The sequence below is a fragment of the Dunckerocampus dactyliophorus genome, chromosome 1 (genome assembly GCF_027744805.1).
Source record: "Dunckerocampus dactyliophorus isolate RoL2022-P2 chromosome 1, RoL_Ddac_1.1, whole genome shotgun sequence".
In the NCBI taxonomy this organism is placed as follows: Eukaryota; Metazoa; Chordata; class Actinopteri; order Syngnathiformes; family Syngnathidae; genus Dunckerocampus; species Dunckerocampus dactyliophorus.
In genome coordinates this window covers 51,706,406-51,728,685 of record NC_072819.1, presented here as the reverse complement: position 1 = coordinate 51,728,685, position 22,280 = coordinate 51,706,406, and the positions used below count along the sequence as shown (strand labels likewise).

The 22,280-nt window shown below is 40.8% G+C and overlaps 1 protein-coding gene across 4 annotated transcripts in view; it reads left to right on the top strand.

Annotated features, from left to right (window-relative positions):
* The first annotated feature begins 162 nt into the window (after positions 1-162).
* LOC129174397 (collagen alpha-1(XIV) chain) overlaps positions 163-22,280 on the top strand; it is a 42,484-nt gene continuing 20,366 nt past the window's right edge. For 2 of the 4 annotated variants that reach the window (XR_008569474.1, XR_008569476.1), the window contains exons 1-8: positions 163-566; positions 11,336-11,407; positions 12,158-12,262; positions 14,015-14,158; positions 17,163-17,306; positions 17,536-17,697; positions 20,989-21,156; positions 22,069-22,188. Coding sequence is in view for 2 of the 4 variants with exons in the window: in XM_054766602.1 (XP_054622577.1) it covers positions 542-566; positions 11,336-11,407; positions 12,158-12,262; positions 14,015-14,158; positions 17,163-17,306; positions 17,536-17,697; positions 20,989-21,156; positions 22,069-22,188 (940 nt within the window). In the remaining 2 variants the exon portion in view is untranslated. The remainder of the gene's footprint in view (positions 567-11,335; positions 11,408-12,157; positions 12,263-14,014; positions 14,159-17,162; positions 17,307-17,535; positions 17,698-20,988; positions 21,157-22,068; positions 22,189-22,280) is intronic. The other 2 variants (XM_054766602.1, XM_054766509.1) reach the window with 2 other exon arrangements.

Sequence of the window (22,280 nt, the reverse complement as noted above, 5' to 3'; positions counted from 1 at the left end):
CCAGCTGACCTTGGGCGAGTGGCGGGGTACCCTGGGCTGGTGGCCAGCCAATCACAAGGCACATATTGACACTCACAGTCAAGCTAACATGCTTGTTTGTGGGATGTGGGAGGACGCACGCACGGGGAGGACATGCAAACCCCACACAGAGATGCTAAGGAGATTCCAACCAGGATCTTCCTCATCTCCTGACCGTGTGGCCATAAAAGAAAAGTTAAATAATAAAAGAATGAAAATAAATTATTCATTATTAAGAAGTACTTTAAGATTGAAAACTTTATTCACACATGATCTGATCAGCAGGACCTCAATGACTCAAGTATCGATGTTTTCAGTTGGGAATCGATTTTAGAGCTAGTATTGGAAGTATCGATATTCCAGTATCGGTCCGCACATCACTCCTAGACTCAAGTTTCACACGCATGGCGCACACGCACACGCACCCAATGCAGCGTAGTGTTAAGAAAGAGCGAGCCAGTAGGCTGCCGTTCATTGCGTGCTTGGAGGAATTTGTTGTCAAGTGTGGAGGACTAGCTTGGACATGACGCAGCACCGCCGGCACACAGGTAACACCCAGCTCACCTTGCTTTGCCCAAACCTTCATTCTCTCTTCTATCTGATTGTGGAACATTACTGTCTCTTTGCCATGTACGAACTTTGGAGACTTGTGTGCTTTGTCCGTGACAATCTCGCCAGCTAGCTAAACTTTAACAAAGTAAGATGGAGTTTGTGTCTTTGAACGGAAGTCGAAACACCAAAATATCACAAGAAAGGCTCACTAACGACGCTAAAATCATTATTGTTACACAAGGTTACTAAACAACTTTGTTATATGACTGTGTGTGTTTTCTCCACCAAGCTTATTACCTTGGTTAACGTCATGGATCCCTTCTCTGAAGGACTCAAACCAAAGCCAATGTTCTCATAGAAAATCATGTAAACCAATTCGTCCTTTCCAGACGCCCCAAAACACATTTTATTTACAATAATTATTACAGATTGGTATGCTCCCATACGGATCATCCAGAGTGAAATCGGCCGAACGGATACCGATCACATTGATTAAGTGTTATTTGGTTTAGTTTATTTGAACATGAAGGTTCCAATGGAATACATCTCATGAATCATTTCACAGTTCCACATGTCCTAAAGGAGTAGGAAGAAGCAAAGCTTATTTAATCCTACCCCCCATCTATTCCACATCTAGTACAGTACATATTATTCACTTCCTGCTTTCCAAGGAATATTAAAACATATAATAATCAGTGTAATAATAAATAATAACAAAAAACAATCATGACAGAACAATCATAGTGATGATCAAGACTCTTCTTCCTTGTATTTAGTAAACATCAACTGCTTGTATTGTTTGTGAATGTGCTCATCTCTGTACTTTGAGTTCCTTACTTGATCTGTTCCATCATTTAATTCCACATACAGAAATGCTGTGGCTTTTCAGCCTTGTTCTGGCATAGAAATGTTTTAAGTTTCATTTCCTCTAAGATCATATTTCTCCTCACTGATAGACAAATACTGTATGAGGTTTTTGGCTAACAAGTTATTATTAACTTTATGCATTATTCTAGCAGTTTGAAAGAATGCTAAATCTGCTCATTTTAAAATGTGTGATATTGAAAATAAAGGTTTGTATGTTGTCTATACTTGGTATTATGAATGATCCTCACTAATATATGATATTAAAAATAAAGGTTTGTATGTTGTCTATACTTGGTATTATGAATGATCCTCACTAATATGTGTGATATTAAAAATAAAGGTTTGTATGTTGCCTATAGGGCCGCACAGTGGTCTAGTGGTTAGCATGTTGGCCAACACAGTAACAGCCTGGAGATCGGGAAGACCTGGGTTCGGTTCTCCCTTCGGCATTTCTGTGTGGAGTTTGCATGTTCTCCCCGTGTGTGCGTGGGTTTTCTCCGGGTACTCTGGCTTCCTCCCACATTCCAAAAACATGCATGTTAGGTTAATTGGTGACTCTAAATTGTCCATAGGTATGAATGGTTGTTTGTCTATATGTGCCCTGCGATTGGCTGGCGATCAGTCCAGGGTGTACCCCCGCCTGTCGCCCAAGTGGGATAGGCTCCAGCATGCCCCCGCGACCCTAATGAGGAGAAGCGGTATAGAAAATGTATGTTGTATATACTTGATCCTCACCATCTTTTTTGCAGTACAGTGAGTGAAGATTGCTTTTGTAATTATTTCCCCTTTTGTAATTATTTCTACACAATACATTAAATATGCTAATACTAAGGAACAGAGTGTGGAGTGATTTATGATCAACAACATATTTTGCTTTATTCAATATAGAGATCTTTCTCACCACCTTTTGTTGTACATTTTTAATATGAGAGTTCCAACTCATTTTTTCGTCTATTATGACCCCCAGGAATTTATATTCTTTCACTCTTTCAATGTCCACTCCGTTTATTTGTATTTGATCGTACGTAAATAGCATTATTTTAGTTTTACTTAATTTCAGGGATAATCTGTTCCTGTCAAACCATGACTTTAATATGACCTTTTCATCCTTGACCTTTTTAATGATTTCTTGTGTGCTTTCCCCACAACAAAAGGCACTGGTATCATCCGCAAATAATACCAACTTTAAGTCCTTTGTTACTTTACAAATGTCGTTGATGTAGAAATTGAACAGTTTTGGTCCCAATATGGACCCCTGGGGTACTCCACACGTGGTGTATAAACTCCCAGATGTGTATTCTCCTAGCTTTACAAATTGCTTCCTGTTTGCTAGGTAGCTTTTAACCCAATTCAAAACTAATTCTCTAATTCCGTACCTTTCTAATTTTGATATTAAAATATTGTGATGAATTGTATGGAAGGCTTTTGTCAGATCCATGAATACAGCATCTTCACATCTTCTGTTGTCTATAGCAGTAGTGATTTCGTCCGTGATTTCCATCAGTGCCATAGAAGTTGGCATGTTGGCTCTGTAACCATATTGACTGCCTGCTGGTAATTCATTCTTATTAATAAATTTGTCCAACCTGTTACTAAATAGCTTCTCCATCATTTTAGAAAATTGAGGTAACAAGGAAACTGGTCGATAATTTGTAAATTGGTGTTTGTCTCCTTTTTTAAAGATTGGAACCACTTTGGCTGTTTTCATTTTGCTTGGAAATATTCCTGTCTGAAATGATAAGTTACTAATCTATGTTAACGAGTATAAAATCTCATTGATGACCCTTTTCATTGTTTCCATTTCCATTCCATGACAATCAGTTGATGTTTTTGCCTTAAAATGTTTGACAATGTCAGTGATCTCCTTTTTAGTTCCAACAGTGAGAAACATAGAATTCAGATTCCTATCAATAGTATCATTCCCTTCATCAATTGTGTCTTGTTTTGGAATTTCTTCTTCTAGTTTTGGTCCAATATTTCCAAAGTAATGGTTGAACATGTCAAGTATCTCCTTCATGTCATTCCTGTTAGTGTTTCCAACCATGAAATAGTGGGGGTAGTCTGCTTTCTTAAAGTTGTTCTTTATAATACTATTTAAGTTGCTCTCATCTTATTGTGTTCTTATCAAGTACATGACTATAATATTCCCTCTTACACACTCTCAAGATAGTTGTCAGCTTATTTTTATACTTTTGTTTTGCTTCTTTAGTTTGTTGAATGATGAATGTCCTGTATGATGTCTTCTTCTTCTTACAGGCGTTTTTTAGTCCTTTTGTCATCCATGGCTGCTTGTTTTTCTTTTGCTTCTTGGACTTTTCTTGCCAGGGACAGTTCTTGTAGTAGAGCTCCATATAAGTACCTAGAAAGTTGTCATATGGTTCATCCACATCTTTTGCACTGTAGACCCTCTCCCAACTTTGTTCTTCTAAATCTTTCCCGATGGCACAGATGCTGTCCTCTGTACGCAGTCTTTAAAAGTCTTTTTTGTTGCCACCTGTCTTTTATTGTAATGTTCATTGTAAATTATGAACACTGGAAGATGATCACTGATGCCACTAATAATGTTGTTATCAAAGTCATTGTGTATATTCATAAGTGTATATTCACACTGCTCAAAAAAGTTAGAGGAACACTTCGAAAACACATCAGATCTAAGCTGTGGGAAAAATGATGTTGAATATCTTTCCTGATAATAAGTGGGTGATGTATTAGTAACAAAATTATGCCACATAATTTGATAGAAATGAAAATGATCACCCTATAGAGGGGGGAAATCAAAGACACCCCAAAAATGAAAGTGAAAAAATGATGCAGCACACTGGTCCATTTTGCTAAAATTCAAGATTCAAGAGATACAAGATTCAAGAGAGTTTTATTGTCATATGCATAGTAAAACAGGCAGTTATACTATGCAATGAAAATCTTATTCTGTTCATTCTCCCAAGAAAAGAAAGAAAACACAAGAAAGAATAAGAACATAAGAAACATAAATACCAATAAATTAAGCAACAACAACAGAAGAGACATTAACACAAATAAATAATACAAATAAATAAATAAATAAAGTGCCACGAGTGTGTGTGTGTGTGTGTGTTGCATGCGGCGTGTGTGAGTGCTTCGTTGAGAAGCCTGATGGCCTGTGGGTAAAAGCTGTTCGCCAGCCTTGTGGTCCTGGACTTCAACCTCCTGTAGCGTCTGCCTGACGGTAGGAGTGTGAATAATGAGTGTTGTGGATGTGTGCTGTCCTTGATGAGGTTGTGTGTTCTTCGTAGGACTCTAGTTTTATAAATGTCTTGCAGTGAGGGGAGGGCTGCCCCAACAATGTTCTGTGAGGTCTTGATCACCCGCTGGAGTGCCTTCCTATCACGTGTTGTACAGTTACCGTACCAAACAGTGATGGAGGCCGAAAGGACACTTTCGATATAGATCAAAGATGGCGCCCTCTGTGGCAGACGTCTCTGTGACACTCTCCCGTTTTTTTTCTATTTTTTGCTATTTTACTGTTCATTTTGGACATTCAACACACTCACGCAGTACATTACAACAGAGAGACACTTTTGAACATCGGCAGGGTTCACCATGAACTTTCATTTAGCCTCTCAGACTTTGCCTTTCTTCTGCGCCGGGAGAACGCAGCAGCCTGCGGGCCTGGTGAGCTGAATACCCAGCGAGCAAAGCATTAGCAACTCAAAATGATTCTCAGTAGTTTGTGTGGCCCCCACGTGCTTGTACGCATGCCTGACAATGTCGGGGCATGCTCCTAATGAGACTATGGATGGTGTCCTGGGGGATCTCCTCCCAGATCTGGACCAGGGCATCACTGCGGTACCTGGACGCATGGAGGAGATTCCAGGAGACAGGTAGTTACTCCAGGAGAGCTGGACAGGGCTGTAGAAGGTCCTTCAACCCTCAGCAGGATCGGTATCTGCTCCTTTGTGCAAGGAGGAACAGGATGAGCACTGCCAGAGCCCTACAAAATGACCTCCAGCAGGCCACTGGTGTGAATGTTTCTGACCAAACAATCAGAAACAGGCTCCATGAGGGTGGCCTGAGGGCCCGACGTCCTGTAGTGGGCCCTGTGCTCACTGCCCAGCACCGTAGAGCTCCATTGGCATTTGCCATAGACCACCAGAATTGGCAACTACACCACTGGTGCCCTGTGCTCTTCCCTGATGAGAGCAAGTTCAACCTGAGCACATGTGACAGACGTGAAAGGGTCTGGAGATGCCGTGGAGAACGTTATGCTGCCTGCAACATCATTCAGCATGACCGGTTTGGTGGTGGGTCAGTGATGGTCTGGGGAGGCATATCCCTGGAAGGACGCACAGACCTCTACAGGTTAGATAATGGCACCCTGACTGCTATTAGGTATCGGGATGAAATCCTTGGACCCACTGTCAGAACCTACGCTGGTGCAGTGGGACCTGGGTTCCTCCTGGTCCACGACAATGCCCGACCTCATGTGACTAGTGTATGCAGGTAGCTCCTGGAGGATGAAGGAATTGATACCATTGACTGGCCCCCACGTTCACCTGACCTAAACCCAATAGAACACCTCTGGGACATTATGTTTAGGTCCATCCGGCGCCGCCAGGTTGCTCCTCAGACTGTCCAGGAGCTCACTGATGCCCTGGTCCAGATCTGGGAGGAGATCCCCCAGGACACCATCCATAGTCTCATTAGGAGCATGCCCCCACGTTGTCAGGCATGCGTACAAGCACGTGGGGGCCACACAAACTACTGAGAATCATTTTGAGTTGCTACAATGACATTTTGGCAAAATGGACCAGTCTGCTGCATCATTTTTTCACTTTCATTTTTGGGGTGTCTTTGATTTCCCCCCTCTATAGGGTGATCACTTTCATTTCTATCAAATGATGTGGCATCATTTTGTTACTACTGTAATACATCACCCACTTAGTATCAGGAAAGATATTCAACATCATTTTTCCCCCAGTTTAGATCTGATGTGTTTTTGAAGTGTTCCTCTAATTTTTTTGAGCAGTATATTATTGGTTTAAAAGGTTTAAAAGGTTTAAAGGTTTTAAGGTTTAAAAAAATGTTTAAAAAACAAACATTTCTTTTCGTAGCTTTCGTAGTTTTTTACCAGAGCATGAACAAAATGCTGTGATCCACAACTCACATGTTGTATTTGGCAACGTGTTTCTTTCTAGTCTTCTCACATTATTACGGACAACCTGAATGAAAAGCAGGCTTGCAGGCGCCTCGTGGACGTGGGGGGGCTCCCTGGCGCCCACGGGCACCACATTGGTGACCGCTGGGCTATATGATGTGAAAGGGGAGCCATGACAAAAACATATTTCACTTTTTTTTTCAAAATCACTGGTGAAACTTAGCGACTCAGGCGCCTTCTTTAAGGAGACTTTGGAAGCGAAAGCATCCAGCAGGACCCCCAGGCAGTCGGCAAACCCGGTTTCCACCGGTCCGACGAATCCAACCACTGTTCGGGCTATCATGGGTGCGTGTCCCGCATTTTGGCTAATTAGCCACCCATCCGACCGACAATCACACCCTGCCAAGCGCCTGTGTGGCGCCCCAAACTAAAGCTTTTTAAGGCGTGTTTTGCAGTGTGCACAACTAATATCACCCTCACAATGACAAAGTCCCACATGGCACACATGCTTGTTTTGGCTTTGTGAAGGGAAAGAGGGCGGGAGACGGTCGCTATAGGCTGGATGCTGTGATGCTGGACCGTGATGCTTTTGCTCATTGGTATGCATTAGTATGCTAATCCAAGAAATAAGCAATAAAAAACTACCAGTTTGATACCCACTTCTGCCACAGCCGCTTTGCTGCGTTGACTTGAACTGCATGTTGTTCCATCGTTCATCATGAAGGTGTTCATGTATGGGAAGACACTGAGCACGTTCATCATTTCTTATGACGATTTCAGAAGAGAAGACCGAGATAAGTATCCAGATGTACCACGCCATCTACAGGACGTCCCAGTGTCCCATTTTCACCAGCCACTAACAGATCATGAATGACTGTGCACCACTTAGATGTGATATGTTTCATAGCAAGAGGTGGATCATTTGATTGTTGTTTAGCCCTGACATACATGTACAATGTACATGAATACTCATATTCATCAGTCAAAGAAAGAGGTACATATCATCTATGTTGATAGTAGGAGGTGTTTGCCCCCTTGTGCTATATAGATACACGTATAGCCTATTATTTACATATTGGCCTAAGTATCTATCAAGTACCACTACGCTTTATTTTGAAAAGCATGCACAGGAATCACCTGTCTGTGTTGTTGGCACTTTGCAGATGAGGAGTGGAAGCAAAGCATTTCAAGTTCATTCATTTGTCGTTCAGGCCTGTGGAAACCACCCTAATGTTGACATTATTACCCACAGTCCATTTCAATATTTCATTAAAAATCCTGCCACAGCGACACAACGGGGGCAGGTCATCCCTCATGCAGCCCACCACCACAGCTTCAAAAAATCCTAGGGGAAACCCTGGACTTACCCTGAACGTTTCAGGTGATCATATTTGCCATTTTGACCTGAGAAGATGTCTGATGGCCCCCAGTTGATGTTTACCTCGGGCACGTTCAGCTGCACACGGATAGCGCATGCTGGCTAACAAGCCTAGAGCGTCCTCTCGTGGCAGCCAGTGTGGTAAAAAGCATATACTGTATAAGTGGCTCCGGAATACAAGTGGCAGAACCAGCCAAACCATGAAAAACAGTGAGACTTATTGTCTGAAAAATACGGTAATTTATTACATTTACAGTTACACGCTTTGATTTCAACAGATTCCATCACACTGACACGGTTCTCAGCAACACTGCCTCTTTTGGCCTATCACGGAATGACAGTCAGTGGCAGTACTTGGTTGTACTTGCAAGACTTGAATGCATCCTTTTTTCATTTATTTATGCTTTCCAGTGTTGGTGTGCAGTAAATAATATCAGCTGTATTCTTTACATTCCATGCTTCCGCAAGTACTTGTACTACTCCTGCATGTACTAGTACTACAAACATTCTGTACTCCTCCTGCGTGTACTAGTACTACAAACATTCTGTACTCCTGCGTGTACAAGTACTACAAACATTCTCTACTCCTGCGTGTACTAGTACTAAAAACAATGTGTACTCCTGCATGTACTAGTACTACAAACATTCTGTACTCCTGCATGTACTAGTACTACAAACAATGTGTACTCCTCCTGTGTGTACTAGTACTACAAACAATGTGTACTCCTACGTTTATGAGGAAGCTTTGAAGTGCTGCATGAATGTTCCTCTTACAGGTGTGGGTGCATGTGTGTGTGTGCATGTGTACGTGTGTGTGCGCGTGTACATGTGTACGTGTGTGTGTGTGCAGCAACAAAGCAGGTGTGGTCTGACGGGGTCGTAAAGTGTTCCCACGGAAAAGGATGACGATGACATGATGGTCATTCTTCTTTTAAAAGCCATTTTTATCAAGGAAATGAGTGTTATGGTTGTCATGGTAACCATATTGTAAGCATATCAGCGGCCAGGATGGGATCATGGGTATTTTTCTATCCTAATAAATATGAAATATGAGTGAAAATGTGAATGATAAAGTAGAAATACTGCATTGTACAGTATATAGGGTACATACTGTACACTGGGGTGAGAAAGTGTTGGCTCCCTTCCTGATACCTTCTTTTTTGCATGTTTGATCCTCAATGACAACACAACTCCACACTGAAATGAAAGGTTTTCTAGGTTGTGTGAGCAGGTGACCTGTAGGACATGCTGGCCATTTATCTGCTGACTCGTGATTGACTTCCTTCGGTTCCGCTCCAAAGTTCATTGAAGCGGACCGCCACAAATAAATGTACACAGTAATCTGTCCTGTACGGCCATCCAGTGCTTCCACACACGACTTTCTACAAAGTAGGATTCCTCCGTTATAGATGGAGTATTTGAAATGATGTGTAATATCTAAATGTACTCCACTTGATTCCCTGCTGTCTGCAAATACTACTATCACTAGGAAGATTTGATATTACCTATCAATAACATTTTATTTGTATTATTTTGAGGGAAAGGCTTCTTGAGACGTCATCTGTACTTCTGTGAAGAAGGTGTCGGACGTTTCGCTCCTCATCCGAAGAGCTTCGTCAGCGAACTTTATATTAATTAATAAATTATTTTATTAATTATATTTATTAATAAATAATTTGTATTATTTTGTATTCTTAACACTTTTACAAGATTTAGAAAAGACACGTCAGTAACAGCTTGGTGAAAACAGACAGTTGCAACATTTGGGAAGGAAGTGTAGCTCAGCTTGTTTGTCCCCACTTCAATAGTCATGTGAGGTACTATCAAAAAGCACATAGAGTACTTGCAGTATACAGTATACTGTAGATTTACTGCAATGTACTATCTGCTGTCCATGGAACCCAAAACAGTAAGAATTTCTCCGTTCATGGAAACATTTGTGGAAAAAGGCCATGCAGACAATATGACCTCCTCCAGCTTCATCTTGTCTGAGGTGGGCACCTCTTTGACCTCTTAAAGGGCCCTGGCATGATTCACCAACAGTGTGTTGTTTGTTCCAATGATGTTCTACATTGTTCCATTTTGGAAAGATTAACGTAAAAGACATCTAGAGTTGATGGCGCCAGCCATGACGAGCTAGCTCTCACAGCTCAGCCTCATTTCCAGAAGTAGCGTCCCTCAGGTGAACAAACCTGGGGGGGTAGGAGACAGAGGATGGTCACAGTGATGATAGCCATGTGCCAAGAGTTAGAGGAGGAAGAAACATTTGGAGATGAAATGGAGAACTTGCACAACATGGATGGAAGCCTTAAAGGAAACGTGCACTTTTTTGGGAATTTTGCCCCATCCATCCATCCATCCATCATCCACAATCCTCATGTGGAACATGAACACATGTCCTTCTTTTCTGTCTTTTCAATATATTCTTATTCCTCCTATGATAAGTACTTGTATATATAAGTAGAATGAGACATACTGTACTTATTCCTCCTATGATAAGTATATGTAAGTAGAATGAGACATACTGTACTTATTCCTCCTATTATCTTGGCACCTACATGACATATTATTGCCAACTTTATGACCAAATCTCACATAAATAATCAAAGGTTTGACGGTCCAAACAATGGATGAACACAAGAGGCTTGTTTTTAAGTTCCATCCCAGTGGTTGCTTTGAATGAATCAATGTCAGTGTCTCTTTAACAGAAAAGCTGCAACAGTCCATCCTCTTCAAGTTTGACATTTTCTTGGTTATCGTGACATTGGGATTTGCTTGATGCTGTTGTTTACCTTTGCGGAAGATCTCTGCAGCAGAACTCTCCCGCCAGCGAAAGATGTTATCTTTGCTCCAACATCCACAGTCTCGTCATTCCAAGAACCTCAAGTCAAAGTTGTTCTACTGAACAATGATTTATGTTAGCTTACTTACCTTAAGTGCAGTGTTTAGCAAAGTTCATTCAAACACGACAAAGTGTAATAAAAGTCACCGCATCATCTCTTTTAGTCATTTCACTGTTTTATCGCCCACCAACTGTAATGTAGTCCTAATAATCCCTTAACTATTCTGCTAGATGTACTGTAAATACTTTCTAGCTCAAAGACGTGCTCGTCATACCCTTGCTGGAGTTGCTAGCATCACTGCTAGCATGAAGAGCAGCAGTTCCACAAGTTAACCATATCAAAGTCGAATGAAGAAATAAGTAGGACAGGAAGTGCTCGCTCCTGTCCTGCGGAACATGACAATATATTTTACTAATAATAGACTGTATTGAACCACCAAACAGCATGATGGCGAAGGTCACTGTTTGTACTCGTAGGATGTCAAGTATGTAAGACAAACACATGAGAACATTTGACTATTTTTCTTTTGTGTTTTTTCCCCAGCAACATCATCGTCATCATTTCACTGGATCATCTTCCCCATCCTGCTGCTGTCATCACGAGCTGATGGCCAAGGTTGGTCACTGAAACATCTTCTATACTTCATAGCAGACAAGGCGTAAGAGCTTTGCCTTTGTGGGGGTGATCTTCTCGAGCCTCCTCAAGCATTTTAAGCTAATGCTAGGGTTGGGGTTGGGGGGGAGATGGAGGGTTAGGGTTAGGGAGGGAGATGGGGAGTTAGGGGTTAGGGTTAGGGAGGGAGATGTAGGAGATGATAGATTTGGTGCTCATGTTCCATCATTAAAAAGTACCTCATGGAAGCATTGGCCTGCACTATTGGGATGCAACCAGTTGAGGCGCTGTTGAGTCCTTCGTCAGTGTAAAGAAGTTACATGCTATCAGACAACACTAGCTTGGAAAGAGGAGTTCAGAACACTCGTAGGAGTAAGAAACCTTCCAGTCTTTTCATGGTGTCGTATGGAGTGTCTATAGAAGCATCTCCCCCCCTTCCCCTCATGCTCCATCCGTGACCCGTCCCCATCTTACATTCAAACACTGACGCACTGGAATTCTGTCATGGCCTTTGACCCCCCCAGGCCCCAGCTAGCATCCTCTTCCTGTTTCTTGAGGGGACGGGAAGACAGGGCGTGCTTTGATGGATGGAAGGCAGCTGTGGGGGTGGGAAAGGCAGAGACATGAAAGATACTGCTTGTTGAGGAAAGTCCTGCTTGGAAGTCATGCAAATGAGGAAACAAAGCATGGATGTGCCTTGGAGGACAGGAGACATGGACAACCTTTGTCTTCTTTATGTCTCTGTCTGTCAAGGTCGTCTTAAGCTGACGGTGCTGTCAGAGGACAGACTGCAGATGAAATGGAAGGAGGCTGACAGTCCCATTCAGGCCTACAAGGTCCGAGTCAGACCCATCTCAGGTGAGACCTGTAGGATGCACTTGTGTCTAATGTGCACGTTTCCAATATGGCGCATGTTATTAATCTCCTGCATGAACATTGTTTTATCACACAACCTTCCTGCTTAGCGGTTAGCATGCTCTCAACTGGAGGTCATTGTCCCCCAGCTCCGTCCATGCAGGTGATGTGTAGATGTTTGCTGACTCGTACACGTACCACCGTCATGGAGCCAAAGAAAGGTGCAAGCAGCAACATTCTGATAAATGGATGGATGAATCCTGGCATGAAGGAGAAGAAGGAGGCCTTTAAGTCAGGAAATAAAGAGGAGCTGAAGGCTGTACAAAAGGAGCTGAGAAGGAAAACAAGGGAGGGAAAGACGTGTACAGGAAGAATATGGAGGAACAGTTGCAGGAGAATGACACCAGGGACATTAGGAGCGGCCTGAAAACCATCTCAGGCCACCAGAAACCAAGCTTTCAGGGGGCTGGAGATAAAAAGTGAGTAGATGAAGTTAACACCCACTTCTGCAGGTTTGAGAAGACATCTGCCCCTCCCCCAGCTGTGTCAGCCCTGCTGCAGCCCCCCTCTGATCTCCCAGCACTCTGACCAACCCCCCCCCCCCCCCCCCCGCCTCCCCCCACAATGCTCAGCTCATAGCTCCACCCCTCAATAATCCACCCAACCCCCCTTGACTTTCCAAGACACACAGCGTCCACGCTTGTCCTTCTCACCCCTCCAGGTGGGGTTTCAGCTGAGGAGGATAAAGACCAGGAAGGCTCCTGGCTTCTATGGTCCTGCTCGGACCAGCCGAGTGGGATCATTGGACACTTATTCAACATGAGCCACGCCCCAAGGGCCCGAGCTGCCACAGGCCGGTGGCTCTAACGTCGCACCTCATGAAGGCCCTGGAGCGGCTGGTCCTTGCCCACCTGCTGCCCCTGGTGAGGTTGCTGCAGTTTGCATACCAGCCTGGCATGAGTGGGCAACACCATTATCTTCCTCCTCCGTCAAGCCCTGACCCACCTGAAGTCACCTGGAAGCTCTGCTCGGGTCTTCTTCCTGGACCTGAGCAGTCCTTTCAACACAACCTGAGAGACAAGCTGGAGTGGTCAGGGGTGGACCATCACCTCACCAAGCGCCCACAGTATGTGAGGACGCGAGACTGCGTGTTGGAGACTGGTCTCTGCAGTGTAGCAGGCCCCCCAGGGGTTCCTCTTCACCCTCTACACTGCTGAGTTTTCCCACCTTCACAAGTTCTCTGACGACTCTGCCACCGTTGGACTCATCGCCGATGGGGACGACCAGTCGTGCAGAGAACTCCTTCAGGACTTTGAAGTGATGCCTCCTGATGAATGCCAACAAGACCGAAGAACTGCTGGTGGATTTTTACAGGTGGAGGAGGGGGGCAAGAGGAGGATGACAGCCGAGCTGTCCTCCATGACTCCCACCCCTCCAACAAAGACTTATCTTATCTTATCTTATCTTATAACGAAGGTGAGGAACTATGGAATTCAAGAAATAACTGCTACCAAAACACCAAGGAGGTGTCCGTGTGGTTCTCTCCTCGCTGGCTCTTCACCATCTTTGTCAACAATCACATCTTCAATCACATCTTGGCCTCGTTGCAAGGCCATCATGGATGCCATCTTTGCCCTCAGTGGAATCATCTCATGAAGAGTGATGGAGCTGGGGGACAATGACTTCCTGGTGGGGGCCCATGGCATGTTCTCTGGTCCAATAACAACATTGCTGCCCACTTTGCTCCTTTTGCAGACATTCCCCAGCCCGAGCTCATGTTGACCACCACGCGGGGCCGGGCCACTGTGGCAGGACTGGACCCTAGTCAGGAGTACGCCCTCCAGGTCCTCATGCTCAACGGGACCACGGAGAAACTACTGGCAAAGCGACGATTCACCTGTAAGAAAGAGAAGCAGGTGGATGGCACATGTTCAAAAGATGAGAAGATCAGAGTTTAATCAAACAAAACCTTCTACAGTACTCTGACATGACACTCACGTTTCTACTACTGCTACTACTACTACTCCTACATACACACCACTATGTATATACTACATATATACCACCATGTATATACTACATATACACCACTATGTATATACTACAAATACACCACTATGTATATACTACATACAGTATACTACATATAAACCACTATGTATATACTACTACATATACACCACTATGTATATACTACATATACTGTACATCACTACGTATATACTACATATACACCACTATGTATATACTACATATACACCACTATGTATATACTACTACATATACACCACTATGTATATACTACATATACATCACTATGTATATACTACATATACACCACTATGTATATACTACATATACTACATATAAACCACTATGTATATACTACTACATATACACCACTATGTATATACTACATATACACCACTATGTATATACTACTACATATACACCATGTATATACTACATATACACCACTATGCATATACTACTACATATACACCACTATGTATATACTACATATACACCACTATGCATATACTACTACATATACACCACTATGTATATACTACATATACACCACTATGTACTTGTATATACTACATATACACCACTATGTATATACGAGGGAAAGGCTTCTTGAGACGTCATCTGTACTTCTGTGAAGAAGGTGTCGGACGTTTCGCTCCTCATCCGAAGAGCTTTGTCAGCGAACTAACAAGTGCTGGTAGCCTAGGCCTTAAATACAGTACGAGTGGGCGGAATTGGTGTGCCAACACCCTCCTCCTATTGGTTCCTTACACTAAGACCGGGAGGAGTGGTGGTCTAATCCTCTCCTCCATTAGCACCTATGATCAAAGGGAAGTGTAGCTCCCTGTAGTTGGGTATGAACGACTCTGATACTGGCTCGTTAGCATCTATTGTGTAGATGTACTGCTGATTGAGGCCCACTAGAATTGTCCCTGCGATGTTGATAAAGCCTTTTTTTGGTGTAAAGATGAGGAATGCAAAGAGCACTACATTGGGGAAACTAAGCAAATGCTACAAAAAAGGCTTTATCAACATCGCAGGGACAATTCTAGTGGTCCTCTATTAGCAGTACATCTACACCTTAAAGCAACCAATCACTCTTTTGAGGACAGCAAGGTAAAGATTTTGGCCAAAGAAAACAGATGGTTTGAAAGAGGAGTAAAGGAAGCTATTTTTGTCAAACAACAGAACCCATCATTGAATCGGAATGGTGGTTAGGGTTAGGGTTAGGAGGTTTAATTTGGACCCTGTGTTCAGCAGGTTACTGAGACCAAAACCCACAGCTCTTAGTCATGCAAATGAGGTGGAGCCAGGGCCGAGCCAGAACAATAGATGCTAACGAGCCAGTATCAGAGTCGTTCATACCCAACTCAGGGAGCTACACTTCCCTTTGATCGGAGGTGCTAATGGGAGGAGAGGATTAGACCACCACTCCTCCCAGTCTTAGTGTAAGGAACCAATAGCAGGAGGGTGTTGGCACACCAATTCCGCCCACTCTTACTGTATTTAAGGCCTCGGCTACCAGCACTTGTTAGTTCGCTGATGAAGCTCTTCGGATGAGGAGCGAAACGCCCGACACCTTCTTCACAGAAGTACAGATGACGTCTCAAGAAGTCTTTCCCTTGTTGGACAACTCCTGTACGACTGAGAGCCTACACAGACACACTTTGTATATACTACATACACACCACTATGTATATACTACTACATATACACCACTATGTATATACTACATATACACCACTATAGGCTGTATGTGTATGTATATATCTATCTACTGTATATTTATTTATGCATTTATTCATGTTATATATACATATGGTCATGTATTGGTAACTATAGTACATCCACACATCTGAGGAACTAGGCTGTGTGTGTGGTTGACTCACTTGTGCATTTTTGCCGTGTCTTCCAATCCCCCACCATCAGCACTCACAGGGTGCACGTGAGGCATATTTCCCGCCAAAAGCCAAGTGATCACATGACATTATCAGCCCACATCATGTGTGTGTCACCACCACTCTTGATCCATTTGATGAGTGTTGTCCAGATGTTGCAAGTACTCATTGTAGTAGTGCTAGTAGTGCTAGTAGTGCTAGTAATACTAGTAGTGCTAGTAGTGCTAGTAATTCTAGTAGTGCTAGTAGCGCTAGTAGCGCTAGTAGTGCTAGTAGGTTAGTGTGTCGAGTGACACACGTTCAGGCACGCTCAGCATGGAAACTCCTAAGCTTGGCTGATGGAAGTCTGGCAGGTTGTTCATTATGAGTGTGCCTCCTGAGCCCCGCCATGACCTCTCACCTTGTCCATCGTTTTGCATCGAGTTTGCAATTGCTGACCTTGTCGTCCCTTGGGAGAAAAATCCCATGGAAAAATGTAAAGCACAATGTGTATGACCCCAGCAAAGTACAGTATTACAATATTCCTAGTTGCTATGTACCACACACATGAAGTACTGTAGTACAGGGAAACGTTAGCAGTAAAGCACACTGTCATACATTTGCTTCTTGTCTAAATACACTAGCTAACATAGTACTTTCCCTGAAATACTAGTAGTCACTGTACCTGTTTAGTCATCCTGCCTGTTTGCTGGTCATGTTAAGCTCTAGTTACCGTGCGTCCCTTTAAGACTCGTACGGGACCCGTACTCTGTTTCAATATATGGTCTGAATTTGATATTCAAGGGACGGTTATGACCTGTTTCCTTCATTACGTCATGAAAGGATGCAAAGAGAAAAGGAGAAAACCGTGGGGGAGGTGATAGATGAGGATCACCTTTGGTGTTCATACACACCTGTTCCTGAAACAGGATCTTTGGCATGGTGGGGGCCTTTAAGAAGCCCAGCTGCATTCTTACTGAGCTCTTGCATTTCAGTGGAAGGTCTGCGTGGCGAGGAGATAGTCCGCAGCGGCCAGAGGAGGAAGGTGCTGCCAGGTGGGTCAGGATCTGGAGACCTGGACGACGTGACGGAGGCTGTGGTGGGTCTGCCTACGGTCCTCTATCCAGACACGAATGCAGGTAAGATCCATAGTGTCCATGTGCCTGTCACCTCTGGAGACTTCACAATGTACCTTCCTGCCTGTTTCCTAATGACTCCTGCGAATGATAAAACATACGCTCATCCCTCCTACATGGCTGCTCATTGGGCATCTCTGTGTGGACTTGTGTGTGGGTTCATGTTTTTGACTAATAATAGGTGAAACAGCTATCTTTTATTCATGGACCTCGTATGACCTTTGTCTGCCAGAGCCACCAACCATAGAGCCCCCCCCTCCGCCCCTGGATGAGACCCCAGACAAGTCCAGCAAGGAGAAGAGGAAGAGGAAGAAGGACAAAGAGCGTTCCAAGGTGGACACAAAGGAGGAAGAGGAGAGTGAGGAGATACCTTCTCCTACTCAGCCACCTCCAGGTACTCCTCCAAGCATGTTGTGCTCCAGCTTTGATAAGGAAGTCTAGGAAGCAGATGACTTCCCACTAAAGATAATGAAAAGCCAAGGCAGGGAACATCTGGCGTCTGGAATTCAAGGGAACATGTGTTTATACCCAGCCTGGGGGGCCATGTGATGTGTGGTGCTTTCTACACCAAGGGTCTCATCTTCTCAACGTTTCAAGCACGTGCAAACGTGCAAAGCTGACCTGCGAACAGGCTTAGAAAGCAGCACTCACTCCAGTTTGCATCCTTGTCTTCATGAATATATGAGAGAAATATCATTATTATTAAAATCGTATTATTATTATTATACATGGTCATGTACATGAATATATAAGTGGAATATCATTATTATTAAAATATTGTTATTATTATACATGGTCATGTACATGAATATATGAGAGGAATATCATTATTATTAAAATATTATTATTATTATACATGGTCATGTACATGAATATATGACAGGAATATTATTATTATTAAAATATTATTATTATTATTATACATGGGCATGTACATGAATATATAAGTGGAATATCATTATTATTAAAATATTGTTATTATTATACATGGTCATGTACATGAATATATGAGAGGAATATCATTATTATTAAAATATTATTATTATTATACATGGTCATGTACATGAATATATGAGTAGAATATCATTATTATTAAAATATTATTATTATTATTATACATGGTCATGTACATGAATATATGAGTGGAATATTATTATTATTAAAATATTATTATTATTATTATACATGGTCATGTACATGAATATATGAGTGGAATATCATTATTATTAAAATATTATTATTATTATTATTATACATGGTCATGTACATACCGTAGATAGATAGATATAGATATTGATATAGATATAGATACAGATATAGATAGAGATATAGATACAGATATAGATATAGATATAAATACAGATATAGATATAGATAAAGATATAGATATAAATACAGATATAGATATAGATATAAATACAGATTAACCTTTATTTAACCAGATAAAAAACCCATTGAGATCAGGATCTCTTTTACAAGGGTGACCTGGCCAAGAGGTTAGCAGCACACGTCACAAGGGATAAAATATACAAATCTAAAAGATTACATACAATGTATATTAACAAACATACTTTGTAAAATGCAAGTGATTAGTAATAAAATCCATAAAAAGCTATTTAAAACAAAGGCACTGTTCTGTGGTCTCACGCTCTTTGTCCAACAGCAAGGACCGAAAGGCTCCAAAAGGAATGAGTTCCGAGAGCTTTAGTTCAGCCTGTAAAAGATTCCACGCTGTGGGGGCTGCAAAACAGAACGCTTTCAGATATAGATATTGATATAGATATAGATACAGATATAGATATTGATTTAGATATAGATATTGATATAGATACAGATATAGATATAAATACAGATATAGATATTGATATAGATACAGATATAGATATAAATACAGATATAGATACAGATATAGATATTGATATAAATACAGATATGGATATAAATACAGATATAGATACAGATATAGATATAAATACAGATATAGATATTGATATAGATACAGATATAGATATAAATACAGATATAGATACAGATATAGATATTGATATAAATACAGATATGGATATAAATACAGATATAGATACAGATATAGATATAGATACAGATATAGATATCGATATAAATACAGATATGGATATAAATACAGATATAGATATAGATATTGATATAAATACAGATATAGATATTGATATAGATACAGATATAGATATAAATACAGATATAGATACAGATATAGATATTGATATAAATACAGATATGGATATAAATACAGATATAGATACAGATATAGATATAGATACAGATATAGATATCGATATAAATACAGATATGGATATAAATACAGATATAGATATTGATATAGATATAAATACAGATATAGATACAGATATAGATATAGATATAGATATAAATACAGATATAGATATAAATACAGATATAGATATAGATACGGATATAGATACAGATATAGATATAAATACAGATATAGATACAGATATAGATATTGATATAAATACAGATATGGATATAAATACAGATATAGATACAGATATAGACATTGATATAAATACACATATGGATATAAATACAGATATACAGATATAGATATAGATATAAATACAGATATAGATATAAATACAGATATATATATAAATATAGATATAGATACAGATATTGATATAGCTATAGATATTGATATAGATACAGATATAGATATTGATATAGATATTGATATAAATACAGATATAGATATAGATATAAATACAGATATAGATACAGATATAGATATTGATATAGATACAGATATAGATATAAATACAGATATAGATACAGATATGGATATTGATATAGATATAGATACATATATAGATATAAATACAGATATAGATACAGATATAGATATAAATACAGATATAGATACAGATATAGATATTGATATAGATATTGATATAGATACAGATATAGATATAGATACAGATATAGATATTGATATAGATATTGATATAGATATAGATATAGATATAGATATTGATATAAATATAGATACAGATATAGATATAGATACAGATATAGATACAGATATAGATATAAATATAGATACAGATATAGATGCAGATACAGATACAGATATAGATATAGGTATAGAAATTCACATTTCCAGCAGCTCTGCAAAAATGTCATAATGAAATTAATCCCAAAACAAAACAACCATTCAAGACATGAGATAAGAAAAATGAGAAAAGAGAAAAAGTCAATCAATAAATACGGAAGAATTGGTAGTGCAAGAATACATAATAACACAATAATACAATATCAGCATATCAGACATGTTTGATAAGAATATGTGCATATCTTCATTTGCACTCACCATGTGGTGTTTGCATGCATGTTTAGCACCCGTGGAAGCCACGTGCAACGTTCCACACAGCTGGCCCTGCACTGTAGCAAGGAGGAGGAGGCACAGAGCATGTGCAGTGTAGTACACTCACTCACCACTTGGCGCTGCCAACCTCTATCAGAAATATCCATCCATCCATTTTCTATGCCGCTTCATTCTCATTAGGGTCGTGGGGGCATGCTGGAGCCTATCCCAGCTGACAATATTAGGACACTGTTGATCATCTTAGCAGATGATCTTCCAGCTTGTTCCTTCATGAATAAAAGTGCACTCCTCCCCCGATGTCAGGTGGCGTTCCAAAGAAGCCGTTGGTGTGCGACACTGACGCGGCGGCGGACATTGTGTTCTTGGTGGACGGCTCGTGGAGCATCGGACGCACAAACTTCAGGCGGGTCCGGGACTTCCTGGAGGGGCTGATGACACCCTTCCGCATCGGGCCCGACCACGTTCAGATCGGTGAGACGTGGAACGTGTGAGAAGTGGCTTTCAGTCAAAACGTGATGTGAAGGCACTCCGCACATGTGATGTATGCATGGCTGTCCGACATCCAAAGATTCTTATGCTGTTTTCACCCATTGTTGCTGTTTTTTAAAAACATTTTCCAAATATTTCAACTTTCTTCTTAAATAAGCTTTGTAAAATGTTAATAATATTACATAATATTACAACTTTATTGTCAGAATATGTTGACTATATTTGTTCCCATAACACCCCCCCAACCTCATTTTCCAAACATAACATATATTTTTTATATTTCAACTCTGTGCTACTAAAATGACGTTTATTGTTTGTTTTTTTTGTAAAAATTTACCACTTTTTTGTCCTTACAAATTTTCTCTCTTATATTGTATATATATTATGTCTAATATATTATATTGTGTTATATTTCTCTCTTCATAATTTTTCTTTAATCTTGTAAATTACAGCATTTTATTTCCATTTCTGCATTTTTATTGTTGTTGTAAAATTACACCTTTATTTCCATCATGTTTTGACTTCATTTCCAAAATATTATAACAAAAGTAAACTAAATGAAAACTTTATTTAGTTTTTAAAAAATGAATATAAATATTTCTGATATTATTTACATTATTATTAGTACTAGTACTAATGTTTTGTTTTGTTTCTGTTAATATTTAGATTTTATTGAGTTTTGTCATCACTGCTGCTGGACTTCATTCTAGTCACATGACAACTTTTTCCACAAGCAAATTTCCAAAAATGTGTTTGTTTGTGTCATGAATGATTCCCCCCCCCCCTCCCCCCCCCGCCTCCGATCATAGAAATAAGCAGAAGGACTTGATAGAAGTCCACGCTAGTGCTATGTAGAAAAGCTGTGGTGTCGGTCAGCATGGGTTCTTCTCGCAGGACTGAGCCAGTACAGCGGAGACCCTCGGACGGAGTGGCAGCTCAACAACTTCAGCAGCAGAGAGCAGTTGGTGGAGGCCGTCAGGAATTTCAGATACAAAGGAGGAAACACGTTTACAGGTGATGTGATAGCGTGTGAAACACAGGTGTTCCTTTGGTTTACTTTACTTGAACATGAAGGTTACAATGGAATACATCTCATGAATCATTTC